Below are 15,555 nucleotides of genomic sequence, written 5' to 3' on the forward strand. Positions count from 1 at the left end.
ACACACACACACACACACACACACTCACACACAGTCCCCTAAATCCATTTAATGCCATCTCCTCAGCAGCATGTTGACATAAGAGGCCAATGGGCTTAACCAAAGCACATTTAAACACGGGTAAATGAAACCGGCTATGAAAAATCACTTAAGGATGCTTAATCGTGGAGCATATGCGCAGCTTGGCCCAGCCATCGGCCAAAGGAAGCCGGTAATACTTTGATGGTGTAAAATATGTGTAATCTACTGCTCTGTATGATGCAATCACAGCTCATGGTGGAAACAGGAAGGTAACCAGCACTGAGCATACAAAGTTTACGAGCAAACGGTAAGCCAGCTTTGTCACATCATGAAACAAAAAAACAGATTTGGATGCGGCTGCTCGTTGTCTCAGACAGACAAATACGCAGCAGGCCTCACATTCAGATGGATCCATGCAAATCAGAAAGAGGATTTTTCTCAGCATTCAGCTACTGTAACCTTTTTGCTTTAGAAAGTTGTCAAATCCTGTTCCGAAAATGTAAATGAATTCTCTGTCATTGTACAGTGACTTACTGTTTTTATTCAAGATTTGGCTCGAGCTGAAACGAATAGTCAATTAATCAGAGACAATTGAACAGAAACTATTTTTATAATTTAGCAATTATTTTGGTCACTTTTCAAGCAACGATGTCAAATACTTGCGGTTTCAGCCTCTCAGATATGAGGTTTCAATGAGAAATGATAATAAATTCAATATTCTTTTTGGTTTTGGACTGTTTGTCAGATAAAACAAACAGTTTGATGACTTCACTTTGGCTGCTGTAAAGTTATGAAGTGCATTTTTCACTACTTTGTTCTATTTCATAGACTAACTCATTATGAAAATAACCTTTATGCCATCGCAACATATCGTGACGTGATGTTTCGTTTTACCTTCCTGTCGTCGGACTGTTTGCTTTTCCTTTGCTGTCCAGAAGCTGTTTTATGTTTGCCGTCTACTGTCTGCGTGATTTCATGTGAACGCAGCATTAGTTGCAGCCATTTGCAAAATTTGACTTTTTAAAAATTGACCTGACATTGCAGCGACTGAATAAACAAATGCATACAGACAACAATAAGACAAACCTACCTAGTGTATGTCAACACCACACACACACACACACACACACACACATATACACACACACACACACACACACACACACACACACACACAAGTCACTTGATCGTAATTGTAAACTGTTTCAGTAATTGTACGTTGTGAATGTGTTCGACAACGTGATCTGGTCTGGCTCTCTACTCTAATTGTCTAAGGCTAATTTAACAAGTGACAGATGTGAGAACAGCCTCTAACCTACTACACCACCCCACACACCCACACCCACACCCACACCCACACACACACACACACACACACACACAATCCCCGGAACCCACCCTCTCAAAACCATTACTCTAATAATTAGTGCCTCTGAGGCTTTGAATGGAGCGCAGTGGGAGGTGAGTGGGTGTACGTGTACCTGGTTGTGTGCGTGTGTGTGTGTGTGTGTGTGTGTGTGTGTGTGTGTGTGTGTGTGTGCGCGCGCCTCAGTACTGTGTACGTGGGCATGTGCATGCGTGTTCTCTGTGTGCCTGTAAATGTGAGTGGACATACAGTAAGTGCTTGTTGGTCTATATAAAAGAAAAGTCTGTAATTGCATATGTATGCATGTGTGAACGTGTGTGTGTGTGTGTGTGTGTGTGTGTACTATGGGGGCTTTATCAGGTGTCTGGAGACCCCGGACGGAAGCAGGGAGGGTGGTGTTATGAACAAATAATTGATACAGAAAGAAAGAAATAATTAGCAGATTTGGGCCGGTGTCCACGGTCCCTTATTCTCTCCTGCCAGGTCTGCAGAGCGAGGGAGCACAGTGTGAGGAGGGGCGGTACTCCCTGGAGGAACGCGCGATGGAGGGAAAAACACTGATGGATGCTCTTAAGGGAAGGCCCCTGGACACACACAGCACAAAAGGATTTGCCCGCAATTAGCTGGCAGAGTCGCCTCGCTCACCTGTGGCACCTGTTATGTGTGTGAGTTGCCGAGTGTGTGTGAGAGAGTGTTTGCGTGACAAAGTGGTGAGGAGAGTGGGGGGAGAGTGTGTGTCTGTGTGTGTGTGTGTGTGTCTGTGTGTGTGTGTGTGTGTGTGGTGAGCAGGTGTAAACACACAATCGGTGCTGACAGAGTGAGAGAAAGTGCGGGGTTGATGGTTTTGTGGTTTTAAAACACTAAACATTTGAATGCAAATGTCCCTGTGCTTGGTTCTGTGTGTCTGTGTGTGTGTGTGTGTGTGTGTGTGTGTGTGTGTGTGTGTGTGTGTGTGTGCGGCTGTGGGCAGAGATAGGTGGCCCAGCCATGTGGTGGAAACAATGATGTTTGTGTCCCTAAATCTGCTTAAACCACGGTGAACCTCTGGAATATTTAAGTCATACATAAACCATAATGTCATTCAGTGAATGCAAACATCACTACAATACAGGAGAAAGAATTCTTTACTGCCCTAACAGGCATGATGGTTATGCAGCAGCTCTGATTAGCATCAGTGGCACCAAACTAACCAAAATCACAGTCAAAAATGTCTTAAGCCTTCAATGCACTAATCCCGCATTGGTACCCAAAGAGTAAAAAACCTTCTTTCGTAGAAATAAACACATATAATGTACATTGTACACCAAAGACTAAAACACAAGCTTCCTGAAGCCTGGACCAAACAAACTGATCGAGAGTCAGGGTGTAAATGACATGTTTCATCATGATACGATATGATATAGATTCTTTGAACGATGATACAACACCTGCTAATAACACAAAGTCTGCCACGATACGATTTTAAAGCAGCTGTGCGAACTTTTTACCATTAATAAAACTGCCCCTAGTTCGTATCACCCCCCCTTGAAGATCTGCATATTTATTTGAACCCAACAGCGACAAAAAAGCCTTTCTCTATATGGCTATTTAGCGTAGCCTCGCTCGGGTCGGACACACAGCGGAAGTCAGCAAACCAGAATACGGCACCCGAGACGGAACTGATTCTGCTCGCCCGCAGCAGCCCGCAGCGATTAAACCACAGAAGAAGGAGCCGTGTTTACAGTGTTCTTCGAGTAAGCAGTATGCAACGGGCACTGCTGAACACATAACATCTAACAGTTTTACCAGAGATGTATCTATGAGGACTTGGTTGTACTTTTGATGTCATGGCAGATAACGAAGGAGCATCTTCTAAAATTATCTGTGACTGTGACCATGAACACAAATATACAGCAGGCAGTTGTCCTCAGTTTATAAGAAATTCAGAGCTACACCAGAACATTTATGAACAGGTCTTACTTTACTACTAATTTGTGTGTAACATTAGCATGTTAGCATGTTTCCACTAATTACTTGGACTGACCTGAGGTTAGTTAATCCTCTCGCTCTCCAAAACAAATGCATGCGGTAACTGCCGGCTGCAGTCGGAATTTTCTGTGGGTGTCATACCGCTTCGACCAAAGGGGCGCTATAATCAACGAAAACGAAAAGTTCCGCACGGCTGCTTTAATTGGAGTAAATAATTCGAGTAAATCAGTAGGTACCTTCATTGTCTTTTTCTTGGCTGCGTGACGCTAGTCCGCCAACACTGTTTCACTGTTCAGAAAGGAGGTGTGCTTGGACGGAAATGGTGACGCAGACGTGCCATGGGAATTTCAACATAAAGTTGTATCCTAAAGATAACGATAGGTATCAATGCTTTTACTCTGGATTGATAATATTGGATCACTGATTATCAATGTAACTTTACACCCCTAATTTCTGATGGAACTTTGGAAATATGTCCTTACTGCTTCTATGGCTTTTTATGTACTTTCATATTGCTCAAGTTTTAGCACTGAATCACACTTTTGATTATCATTACATTCTTGTGACTAAAAAATCATGTTAAAATCATTTCTTGTGATGTGTTAAAAGAAGAATATTGAGAAGAAGAAAGACAACTGTATGCCGTTGTCTTTCTTTTTTGTTTGTTTTTTGTGTTTTGTTGTATTTTAGGTAGCCTTGTGTAACATCTTGTCCAAGGGACTACAGATGAAAAATAGCCTTTTGGCTAATTCTGGCACTTTTATACCATGTGTATTTATTAATTTGCACTGTCCCTTCTCAACTAAACTAAACTAGGTCATTGTTATTTTACCATGTGTGAGTGCCTGTAACTCACCATCAGTGACGGTGCTAGCTGGTATTCGACCCACTAATGTGCGGTCTATGTACACTTGTTCGAGCTGAGGTCCATTTAGGGTCAAGGTCACCAGTATTCCACTGCTCAGCAACACCTACAGGTACCACACACACACATACAACAAAACAAAAATTTAACAAGATTACAGTTAACAGAGATGAAGCTGTTCAAACCTGGAAAGAAAGAAGAAGCATACGTCATATTAATATAAAGTAAATTAACGAAACTGTTTGAGAGTTTATCAAGTTGGCATCGCTCACTGAACTTGACTTAAGCCAAAAACTCCTCGAGTAAACGAGGGTTTAAAGGCACAAAGACATTTGTCAGAGCTAAAGGTTCCCAGTCCTTCAAAATGCATTACTACAAAATATAAAAAGGCATCTGTGGGTTTATTTGACTGTGGATGGTCAAAAGCGTCACATAATACTGACACATGGGATTTCCCTGCTGTAATTCTTGCCGTTTTGGTCTCTTTTGTACACATGACATCTGTTGCTCTTCCAGAGGTTTCTTGTATTTTCCCTTTGAAAGTCTTTTTAAAGAGAGTTTTCCTTTGGCAATTTGATGGGCAAAGGATAGTTGTATGCTGTCCATACTGAATTTGCCTCAAGCTCTCCGACACAAATCGGCTGTATAAATAATAACAACAAATTGACTTCATTTAGCTTGACTGACACAAAAACAAGGTTTAACATCTAAGAAACTATCAAGGTTCTAAAACTCATTTGGTTAAAGATATGAAGAGGATGAAATATGAAGCATATGAATACACTGATTTCAAACGCTATATATGTCCAAATACAAAGGCTTGTTTTTACCCTGACAAGTAACATGAGAATAAGCGTTAGGGCATCAAAAAGTGTCACATCACAAATATGGTGACATAGTTTGAGATGTTCCCTGTTAGCTTGTAATGACTGGCGACTGGTATTACAGTCCTCTGAAGCTCTTTATCTGAGGCCTGGTCTGGGCGGACCATGGGAGGTTCACTTGGCTTCTGCCACTCTCTGAAGCTGAAAAGAGTGTGTGCGTGTTAGTGTGCATGCGTATACAGTGGGTGGTGGGCTGAGGAGGGTGTGTACCTGGCAGCAATGCTTGTTCCTCCATCTGGTGTGAACGCAGGTGTTGGTCTGCAACAGTTCCTGAATGAGCATGACAGAAAAACAGGGAAAGACAGAGACGTTGAGAAAAACAGGACAAACAGAAGCAAACTCGAGTCCAAGCATCCAATGCAACTAGTCACCACAGCAACACAAACCTGATGCTGAGAGCAACACTGAATTTGGTTTAAACAGGTAGTTAAGGTTTTTGGAAACAAATGGAAATTTGTATCTTTTAATGTTGGGGAAAAAACAGACGTCTGGTTGCCACTGTTGTTGTGAAACAGTGAACTTTGGTTTATTCAATAAGTTTTCATCTTTTTTTAATGCCAGTGTCGCTCATACTTATATTAATTATCTTGGTGGTACACAGTACGGACACTTGTCACCACAGGTGGCTGCTGCTGCAGTTCCTGTTCATGGAGGGTTGGGAGAGAGTTGAAAGAGGATGCAGGTAAGGACTGCTTGTGTGCGTGTGTGTGTGTGTGTGTGTGTGTATGTGTGTGTAAGGTCAGTCATTCCTGCCACATTCCAAACCCAGCTGGGGTGATTGGATGGGAGGAGAGGGGGACGGAGGAGGAGGAGGAGGAGGAGGAGGAGGAGGAGGAGGTGGTGGGGTGTGGAGGTGAGCTGGGGTGTTTCTAGTTTCAGACAATGGTTACGGATGAGAGGAGGAGGGAGGTGGATGGGTGGGGAGTGTGCGTGTGTGTAACAGCCACAGACAGGTTCCAGCAAACAAAGCTAGGTCTGTGCTGCCACAAGTACAGAGGGGACGAGTAGGGGGGTGGAGGAAGAGGGGGATGAATGGGGGGAGAGGAAGGGAAGGAGGAGGAAGAGAAGGAGGGAGGAAGAGGAGGGATGAGGGGGCAGCCTGCAGCCCCCTGATCCCCTCAAATATCCCCCTCGATGACAGAGCCCGGCCGAAAGAGAGGTGATGAGAGAGGAGAGGGAGTGAGGAGAACAAACGGGAACGACAGGGAGAGTGAAGGGAGAGGGAGAAAGGAGAGAGAATGCCCCTATTTGTTAATCAATCGGCCGTTTCGGAAAGGGAAAACTCCGAAAATCCCCAGAGGGAGGAAGAAGACGGGGGGAGGCTGGGAGGGGAGCCGGTGGAGGGTTTAACAGAGGAGGCGGGTACCTCCAACTCCTTCAGCAAATCGCGGAGCTTCTCCGGTCGGCGGTTCCTGGGGGTCCACGAATAGCCTCGAGCTACGGAGGAAAAACAGGAGAACAAACTAAAGATCATGTGACTCGAACTTTAAAACACAGACATAAGAGATTGTTTTTTTTTTTCTAAAAGGCTGTCATGGGAATTCAGAGGAATGTGGCACCAAAAACCGTAAAGGGTAAAAGGGTTGAACTTCATATCTGAGCTGAGATCTCAGTATGAAAAGAGGTGACATGAGGAATAAAGGGTGGTGACAGGATGGTCAGGTGGAATAAAGAGATGCAGGTACATGAAGCAGGCATCCCACAATGCAATGCTCAAAGCTTTCCGTGGATGTATACAGAGTAATGGTCACACTCCTGAACTTTGGCTTCATTTTGACCACAGGGACAAATCCTGTGAGTTATCATAAGTGCTATATCGTAGGCAACTGGACTTGCTCACGTTTCTTGAAGATGTTTCGTCTCTCATCCAAGAAGCTGAACTGAAGGAGGAGGAGGAGTAGTGCCAGTGGGCCAGAAGGCTGTGACAGTTGCGTGTCTCTAAGACATGGGTAATAAGTAAGAGTTTGGCTAAGTGCGGTGATATGTGTTGGCTGTGTTGAATCTTTTCTTTATTTTGTGTGTCCCTGCTACAGGCGATCCAGTTTTTCCTTCCCGTTTCCGTTTTGAATAAACTTCCTTTAAGCTGGCGATTTGTTTTGCTCGCCTTTTTCTTTTTTTGAAAGTTCCCTCCATTTCACTGAGTGACTCCCTCCTTCCCCTAGATCTCTGGCAGGGACGTAAAACCCACAAAGAGCAAAAGCCAAAACTCCAAATGGGGAAATACAAAAGGGAACCTTAAGGCTCCCAATAGATGCACCCTGTGGTACTGAGACAGTAACCTTGAGAGGAACCAACAGGCCACTGAGAAACCTCATAATTTAAGCATTTATGGATGAATTTAATATTAGCAAATTTAATGACATGAATAAATTTAAGGGATAGTTCACTCCCAAATCAAAAATATATATTTTTCCTCTTACCTGTAGTGCTATTCATATCAATACAGATTGATTTAGTGTTGGTGATATCTACCGTAGAAATGTCTACCTTCTCTTCAATATAATGGAACTGGACGGCACTCAGCTTGTGGTGCTCAAAGCGCCAAAAAATTATATTTGAAAAACTCAACAGCAATGTCTCTTTCCAGAAATCATGACCCCGTTACTCAAGATAATCCACAGACCTTGTTGTGAGCAGTTTCATGTAGGAACTATTTTCTTTCTACTGAACTACAACCAGCGTCTGCATCATTGCACAGAAGGAAGTGTGCGTCTACTCACGGACGAGAGGCTTGTGCTTGTGACAGAGCAAGAAAACAAACATCAATGGCATCCTCCTCAGCTGAGCTGTAACAATAGCTAGCTCAGTGGTGCTAGGTGTGCTAACAGTAGATGCACGCTTCCTTCTGTGCAGGCATATGATTAGCGGGTGTAGTTTGGTAGAAAGAAAACAGTTCGTACATGAAACCGCTCACAGCAAGGTCTGTGGATTAAATAGACATTGCTGTTGAGTTTTTCATGTGTATTTTTTGTCACTTTAAGCACCACAAACACGAGTGCAATCCAGTTCCATTATATTGGAAAGAAGGCATACATACACTCTAGATTAATAAATAGCACTGCAGGTACTAGGAAAAATGTGTATGCTTGCTTTTGGAGTGAACTGTTCCTTTAACATATGTAATCTATTAAGTGTATGGTGGTGATGATCAATTTGTGAACACCTGACAAGTGCATTGGTTACTCTCAGTACCAGTGGCTTTGTAACTTGTTCACGTTTATGTTTAAAACTCAAATGCAAAACCACTGCTCAGTATGTAGAAACTACATTGATGTAGTGACAAGCTTTACATTTCTGACTACCATATCCCCAAAGCAGCAAGAGTCTGAAATCTGCTGCTTACAGATTGATATAGCTCCACTAACAGAGTGAAAATATTCGACTGAAAGCAAAATGTCCCTTCAAAAACACACAAACTGGTCCTCGAGGAGAAGCAAATACTTAATCGTGAGGACTTTTGGCGCTCTTGAGTTGAGTTATCTCCCAAATGCAACCTCACAGTTAGCGCCACATATCTCGACACGTACCACACCAAGGCCCCTTCATTTTAATTTCCCAGCCCTCCCTTTTCCCCTCCATCTCTAGTGGTTAAACAGAGGGAGGGAAGGATATGAAGGGGAAAAAAAACAGCTAATTGAATTTGTGCATCTGCTTCTGCCCACGCACATACATGAAGTTCAGTGAGAGGAGAAAAAATAGGAAATGAAGGACTGCTGTTTTCAGTATGGAGCAATCACTCCACTACGTGTTTATTTTACACTCTCCCTGTCATCTTAACTGAAACGAACCATTAAGGAGTGGGATTCTCTATTAAGAATGAGTGGGAAGAGGAGGTAAACAGATGCATGCAAATGAGGGTGTGGAGGGTGGGGGGGTCAGGAGGGAGGGGAGGGCAGGGGGATGAGTGTTCGTCTCCTGATAAGGGTGTTTGTATTCCACTACTGGGTGAAAAGCAGAGAGAGTGCGGGTAAGAGAAGGAGGGAGAGACAGAACAGAGGATGTAGGACAGTTGACTGACGATGGCAGTGATTTCTGGAAGATGGTCATCCACTGGTAAGATGGTTAGGGACCCAACTTTCACCCAGAATAAAATTTATTTCAGTCACTCTTTGAGTTCCTCTCTTGGGAACTCACCTTCACAGTAATGTTGTTTCTCATTGTAGTAGTGATGCTCCAGAGGATTGGCTGAGGAAAATAATAAAAAGGTTACTTAGAAGGTTAGATTTTGAATATCAAAAAACATGATGTTAACAATGAATGACTGTCATCTGTCTCTGTGATGTAGCTAACGATGAAAAGAAAACTAAGCCGGAGCTCAAACATCCCCCCTTTAGCTCCAAGAGACCTTGTTGGCAAAGTGTAACCCATAACCGTGCCTCGTGGCCCGGTCACTGTGAGCAAGAAAGTGGCCAGTCTGGTGGCCGGCCTCTCTGGCAGGCAGGAACACCTCCAGGATTAGTAGTATTAATCAGATAAGGGGGTGAGGGGCCAGACAGGCCCAGACATGGGCACCTGCTCTGGGGCTGGGTGGGGAGGGCTGGGTGGAGGTGAAGGGGGGGGTGTTTGGCTGCAGGGGACCCTCTGAGCTGCTCCAATGAGCCTGGGTCTACCTCTAGTGGGGAGATGTGGAACTAACATTTCAGGGAATAAAACACCCACCACAAGAAAATGCTCACTGAGAGCAATACACTGAACATCATAGCCACTACAATGATGCTGATATCCAGAGCGACAACTCCAATACATAAACCAATCAATGCAGTCTCATACTGATGTACACAGAACTGTTAGATATAGAGGTGTTTGTTGTTTAGTCTGCCCTCATTGATATAAATTAGGTGTACAAAATAATAGAGACACCTGTCAGCAACACAAACTGCAGCACCCAAAATGGTTTAATTGATGCCTCTTTAAAACAGTTTAAATAAAACTTTACAGTGTTCATGACAGAGGATTTATTGCAGAACTGTTATATTAAAGTGCATCAGTTTAAATCTGGTGTACTTAATGAACTGGCAACTCGGTGTATGTGCACACAAAGTAGAAAATGCCGTCTTCAGTTTAAAAATGCCCTGGAAATGAAAGATATTTTCAGCTTCTCACTTTTAGTGATCCTTAGTGTCCTTCATGGACAAACTGTTTTGTACCAAAATTAGAATAGTTTTTGTTACTGTATTATTTGTCCTCTGTGCTTATCTCAATAGTTTCAAGTGGGCTTTTTTAGGAAAAGGTGATATTACGCAACAATGCACCAATCAGAGTATAGCAACATTTGATTTAGAATCTAATAACAGTTCAGGGCTCAACAATAACACTTGCACACGGCAAGTAAAATGCAACATCAGGCTAGTATATCTAGCAACTCACTTGCCCAATTGAGCAAGTGGTAAAAAATAAGAGGGAGCTGATGATGGAAGTAGCTTAGGAGAGAGCATTTTTGCTTCCTTCTCGCTTCAGTTGAGAGTTGCGCATGTGCAATGCAACAGTTAATTTTAACTGTTTTTACTGGTGTTTTTATTTGACCTCTGTATTTGTTTTTATCTGCACTCACTTGCACTTTGAGTTGGGCCAGTGCAATACCCGTAGTTCCCTTTGATTGTAACCTTACAGACAAGGCAAATGGTTGCACTACTCTGCACCAGTAGTCCGTAACTGTAACACACTCAGTGCACTATGTTGGTAACTTGTCTGCGTTGATTGTATGTATGTATGTATGTATGTATGTATGTATGCATGTATGTATGTATGTGAATATTGCAGCTGTTTGCACTATACTGCCCAAGGTGAATTTCCCTTGCGGGACAATAAAGTTTATCTTATCTTATCTTAATGTGGAAGAAGATGGTGGCTGGTAAAGACAAGGTTTATAAGCTAAAGCACAACAAGCTTTTGAATTATCCTGAAACAGGAGTTAAGTTGGGTGGCATTGGTGCATGTGGGCAACAATTTCAGCTATAACTTGTGCCGTTTGCCACAAGTTTGAGAGCAGGGCGAGTAAAGCAGGGTCATTTTTAAAACACATGCCACATGTCCGAAGAACGTCACTGGAGAGCCGTAACACAGCGTGGCAGGTAAGAGGACTGCCAAGAACCCCTCCTCAGGCTTTGCAGGCTTTTGTACAAAACACTAAAATTAAGTTTAGACATTGTTGTTAAGTTATAACTGCTAATAAATAAAACAACTGTATATGGATGGGTAGAAATTTACTTTGTAAAAGTAGATTTCTGACCCACTGCTATCAGGAAAGTGAAAAAAAACAAAAAAAACAATGACATTGAACCCTGCAGTTGATTGTTTGATCACAGTCAATCAATTTTTTTTTTAAATATATTTTTTCGGGCATTTTTGAGCCTTTAATTGATAGGACAGGTGAGCGTGAAGGGGGGAGAGAGAGAGAGAGGGAGTGACATGCAGCAAAGGGCCACAGGCTGGAGTCGAACCCGGGCCGCTGCGGCAACAGCCTTGTACATGGGGCGCCTGCTCTACCACTAAGCCACCGACGCCCCACAGTCAATCAAATTTAATCAAACCACACTCACACAGCTCTAATGAAGCAGATTAGATCATAATCGAGTTATTAAATAACATCTACAGAATTTTAAAAACTTGCTTGATATCTATTTAGTCATGAATATTCAATAACATTACTAAAAGAGAAATACTCAAGATGTGAAGACAAATTTTCGGGGGGCTTTAAAGGCCATATGGCCTGTAAGTACCTTTGTGTGATAGGAGGTTAAGTATTAGCCAAACAGTCCATTCAAAATATTAGACTAACAAACGTTAATCTAATCTAATGTAATCTACAATTTATGCAACCGTATCATGACTTGAGCCATCGTTACACCGCTGTGTGAAAATGTTGTGATACTTTTGGATAGTGATTCTGCTCCCCTGCTCCGTCTCTCCTCTCCTCCTCCTCCTCCCCCTCTACTCCCTCCACTCTGATATCAAGCCACACTTTAGTAATCCTCCAAATGAAAGGATTTGGAGCGAGAGCATCGTCTCTCCACTGAAGATTGGAATGAAAGAGAAGGCAGCTTCTCAGATGAGAGAGGAGGGAGAGAACCCCGTGATGAGAGGGAGAGGGAGGAAAAAGACATACTGTACACAAAATGAGAAAGAACAAAAATATACATGGTGAGAGAAAAAACTGAGACAAAGAGGAGGAAATCAACGAAAGAGAGGCGGAAACATCTGAGACAGGCACAGTAACAAAAGGAAAAACATGAAGATGGAGAGAAAGTAAAAATACACAAAAGTGGCGAAGGAAGCAGGGAAATGAGATATTTACTATACGTCTTTAAACAGAGAGAAAGAAAGGCAAGTAATTTAACTTAAAGCTGCTCTAATAATTTGTCATGTTAACAGTGGAACAAATGACTGATGTGAAAGGTGTCACTCATAGTGACAAACACAGAGCATTATCACCTGAGTCTGCTGCTCCCCTTAGCTCTACAAAGTGTTGTAGCGTCCTTGAGCCTAATAGTTCTGATTTTACGACGCACAACTTGGCTCACTCTCACTGCTCTCACCAGCTCTGATCCAGCAGCAGCAGCAGCAGCTAAAAACAAAGCTCTTTTAACCAACTGTACATTACCTGCTCTGTACCAAACAGAGTTGGTGGAGACCAAAAACAGCTAAAACAGAGAGAATATTGGACTTACATTCGTCAGTTGGACACAAACACCACTCTGTTTGCTGACATGTTTCTCATATTAACTTAACAAGCTCTGTGTCCACCAAAGTGTTTATCCCACAGGTGAAAACACCAGGTGCTGCTCAAGAAACACTCAGCTGAGAGCACTTAAGAACGCTTTGGAGGCTTATTTCAGCTGAGACGCTTTGGATACAATGACAATGAGTATCCACAAAAGTAAAAAAAAAAAAAAATGTGGGGACAAGGTAGAGTACTTGTTTTGGTCACACTGCTGGCATTTGTAGCATGGTGTAAATATGCGGCGCTCCCACTACAAAGAATTAAAAAAAATACGCTGGCCCTCATAAAAAAACAAAAACAAAAACAAAAACAAAAACGCTTTGGTGGACACAGCCTCTGAGGTGATTATATGCTTATGATTTGCCAAAAAATGTTTAATTAACGAAGGTTTGAATAAATATAAAATAAAACAAGGGACTTTTACACACTAACAATATTAAAATTTAAAATCATAAACAGAAAATCTATTTTTTAACAAAGACAAGGCAACAACACACACAGCATCCCTTTTGATAGATGAGCTGTAAATGGACTATGTATATAGTGGTTTTCTATTCTTAGCAACCTTTTAAAATGCTTTACAACATAAGCCAGCATTCACCTATCACACACACACATTCAAAAAGTGGTGGCAGAGGCTACTATGCAAGGTGCCACCTGCTCATCACTACTCACATAAACACTGGCAGTGGCACAGCCGTCTGGAGCAATTTGGGTGTATCTTGTCCAAGGACACTTAAACACTTAGACTGCAGAGGCAGGGATCGATAATTTTAATAATAAAATAAAATAAAATAAAATAATAATTAATTTTCTTTACTTACCCAACTGTTCTAGCTTTTCTATCATTTGTCTTTACCCACTTGGTCATATCCAGATTACTGATGATTATTTATCTAAATTTCATTGTGTGAATACTTTGCTAAAGCCCCAATAGTTAACCCTACATTCATTCATTATCCTCTTGAGGGTCACGGGGGGCTGGAGCCTATCCCAGCTGACACTGGGCGAGAGGCGGGGTACACCCTGGACAGGTCACCAGACTATCACAGGGCTGACACATAGAGACAGACAACCATTCACACTCACATTCACACCTACGTACAATTTAGAGTCACCAATTAACCTGCATGTCTTTGGACTGTGGGAGGAAGCTGGAGTACCTGGAGAAAGCCCACGCTTGCACGGGGAGAACATGCAAGCTCCACACAGGATGGCTCCCCCAGCCAACGTTGGAACCCACCACTGTGCCGCCAGTTAACCCTACAATTTGTCCATATATCAATATCAAAGTATTTGGTCAAAAATATTGTGATATTTGATTTTCTCCATATCACCCAGCCCTATTACACACATTACACATGTATATAATGTACTAACATTTTGGACAAAGATAAAGCCAATGTATTTTGAGCTGTAAAAGTTGGTAGAAATTTGGAGTGGTTGACTTCCTTGAAATTAGTACAGATCTCTTCAGCAGGGTTAATTTTCAAGGTTTGGCACATTGATAAAGATGTAGTAACCCTCCACGGACAACTCGGTGTACATTTCAAAATGCTTGCATGCTTAGATGCATCATTTCCCTAAAAAATATGAATACATACACATAAAAAGAAAAGCAAAGGAAGAGGCAGCTCGTCTCTACACTGCTAGGACCGTGGGGGAGTGATTTGAGCACTTCCTGATCGTAAGGGAAGCCTTCTAGCCTGAGGCATTATGAGGCTGGACTACATGGGGCCTCTTGCTATGTGATCTAGGAGAAAGTCAACAGTTTAGTTTCCCTATCATTGTATGGCAAGACCCCGGGTCAACAGGAACACAGGGAGTGTAAGAGATAGAACCACGGAGGCCTAATAACCTGAGTGTATGTGTGTGTGTGGTACGTGCATGTGTATATAAGGCTTTAGGCTATAAATCCTACATACTAATAGCCTCTGTGTGGACAAGTGTATGTGTGGCTAACGGGTGTAAGTCACTGAAATACGCAGCACCAATAATTTCTGTGTAGATGTGTGTGCTCAGAGCTTATGGGAGCGTGGGAGGCAGCAAAAAGCCCTTCTTCATATATAAGGAAATCACATACATTCCAAAAACAAGACAAATGCAACTTATCTTAAACACAAACAGACATCCAATATAAAACACTATTTACCTGGCTCTCCTTTATCGTAGTACTGATAGGTGCCAATATCTGTATCTGTGGGGCAGGAGAGAGAGGGAGAGAGAAAGATGAACATCTAGCTGTCAGGGAAAAGCAGAAGACAGATCAGCAATTTCGCACCGTGGGATAAACAATCGCTATCTGCCAGTGGCCTGTCCCGTCTGCCAGCACCACAGTTTAGATAAGACCCTGTGAGGGAGGAGGAGGAGGAGGGGGAGGAGGAGGGAGGATGGGCTGGGGAGGTCCGAGCCAGAATGGAGGGGGGGTAGAGGGGTATTAATAAAGACAGGAGTGTGCCTTAACCCATCCCACCTGAGGGATAGACTCTGATTTACGCACATGCAACATATACATTTAAAAGCACACACACTCAGCAGGCAGTTAAAAAAAACATATGACCGAGATACACAAAGCAGGAAACGAGCTCTAACACACACACACACACACACACACACACACACACACACACACACACTGGTAGATACACACACAAACTGCTGAGCGGAGCCTTTTTTGTCAGTGTTATTCCTGCAGGCCCAAAACCATAAGCAGCCAGACTCAGATTCGCAC

The 15,555-nt window shown here is 42.7% G+C and overlaps 1 protein-coding gene across 7 annotated transcripts in view; it reads right to left on the bottom strand.

The window, feature by feature from the left end:
* Nucleotides 1–15,555, bottom strand: part of wdpcp (WD repeat containing planar cell polarity effector) — a 109,424-nt gene that overhangs the window by 62,511 nt on the left and 31,358 nt on the right. For all 7 annotated transcript variants that reach the window (XR_007571750.1, XR_007571751.1, XM_050071712.1 and 4 more), the window contains 5 exons: nucleotides 14,977–15,021; nucleotides 9,239–9,289; nucleotides 6,471–6,541; nucleotides 5,315–5,374; nucleotides 4,212–4,326 (listed from right to left, as the gene is read on the bottom strand). Coding sequence is in view for 5 of the 7 variants with exons in the window: in XM_050071712.1 (XP_049927669.1) it covers nucleotides 4,212–4,326; nucleotides 5,315–5,374; nucleotides 6,471–6,541; nucleotides 9,239–9,289; nucleotides 14,977–15,021 (342 nt within the window). In the remaining 2 variants the exon portion in view is untranslated. The remainder of the gene's footprint in view (nucleotides 1–4,211; nucleotides 4,327–5,314; nucleotides 5,375–6,470; nucleotides 6,542–9,238; nucleotides 9,290–14,976; nucleotides 15,022–15,555) is intronic.

Source organism: Epinephelus moara, chromosome 19 (genome assembly GCF_006386435.1).
Source record: "Epinephelus moara isolate mb chromosome 19, YSFRI_EMoa_1.0, whole genome shotgun sequence".
Lineage (NCBI taxonomy): Eukaryota > Metazoa > Chordata > Actinopteri > Perciformes > Serranidae > Epinephelus > Epinephelus moara.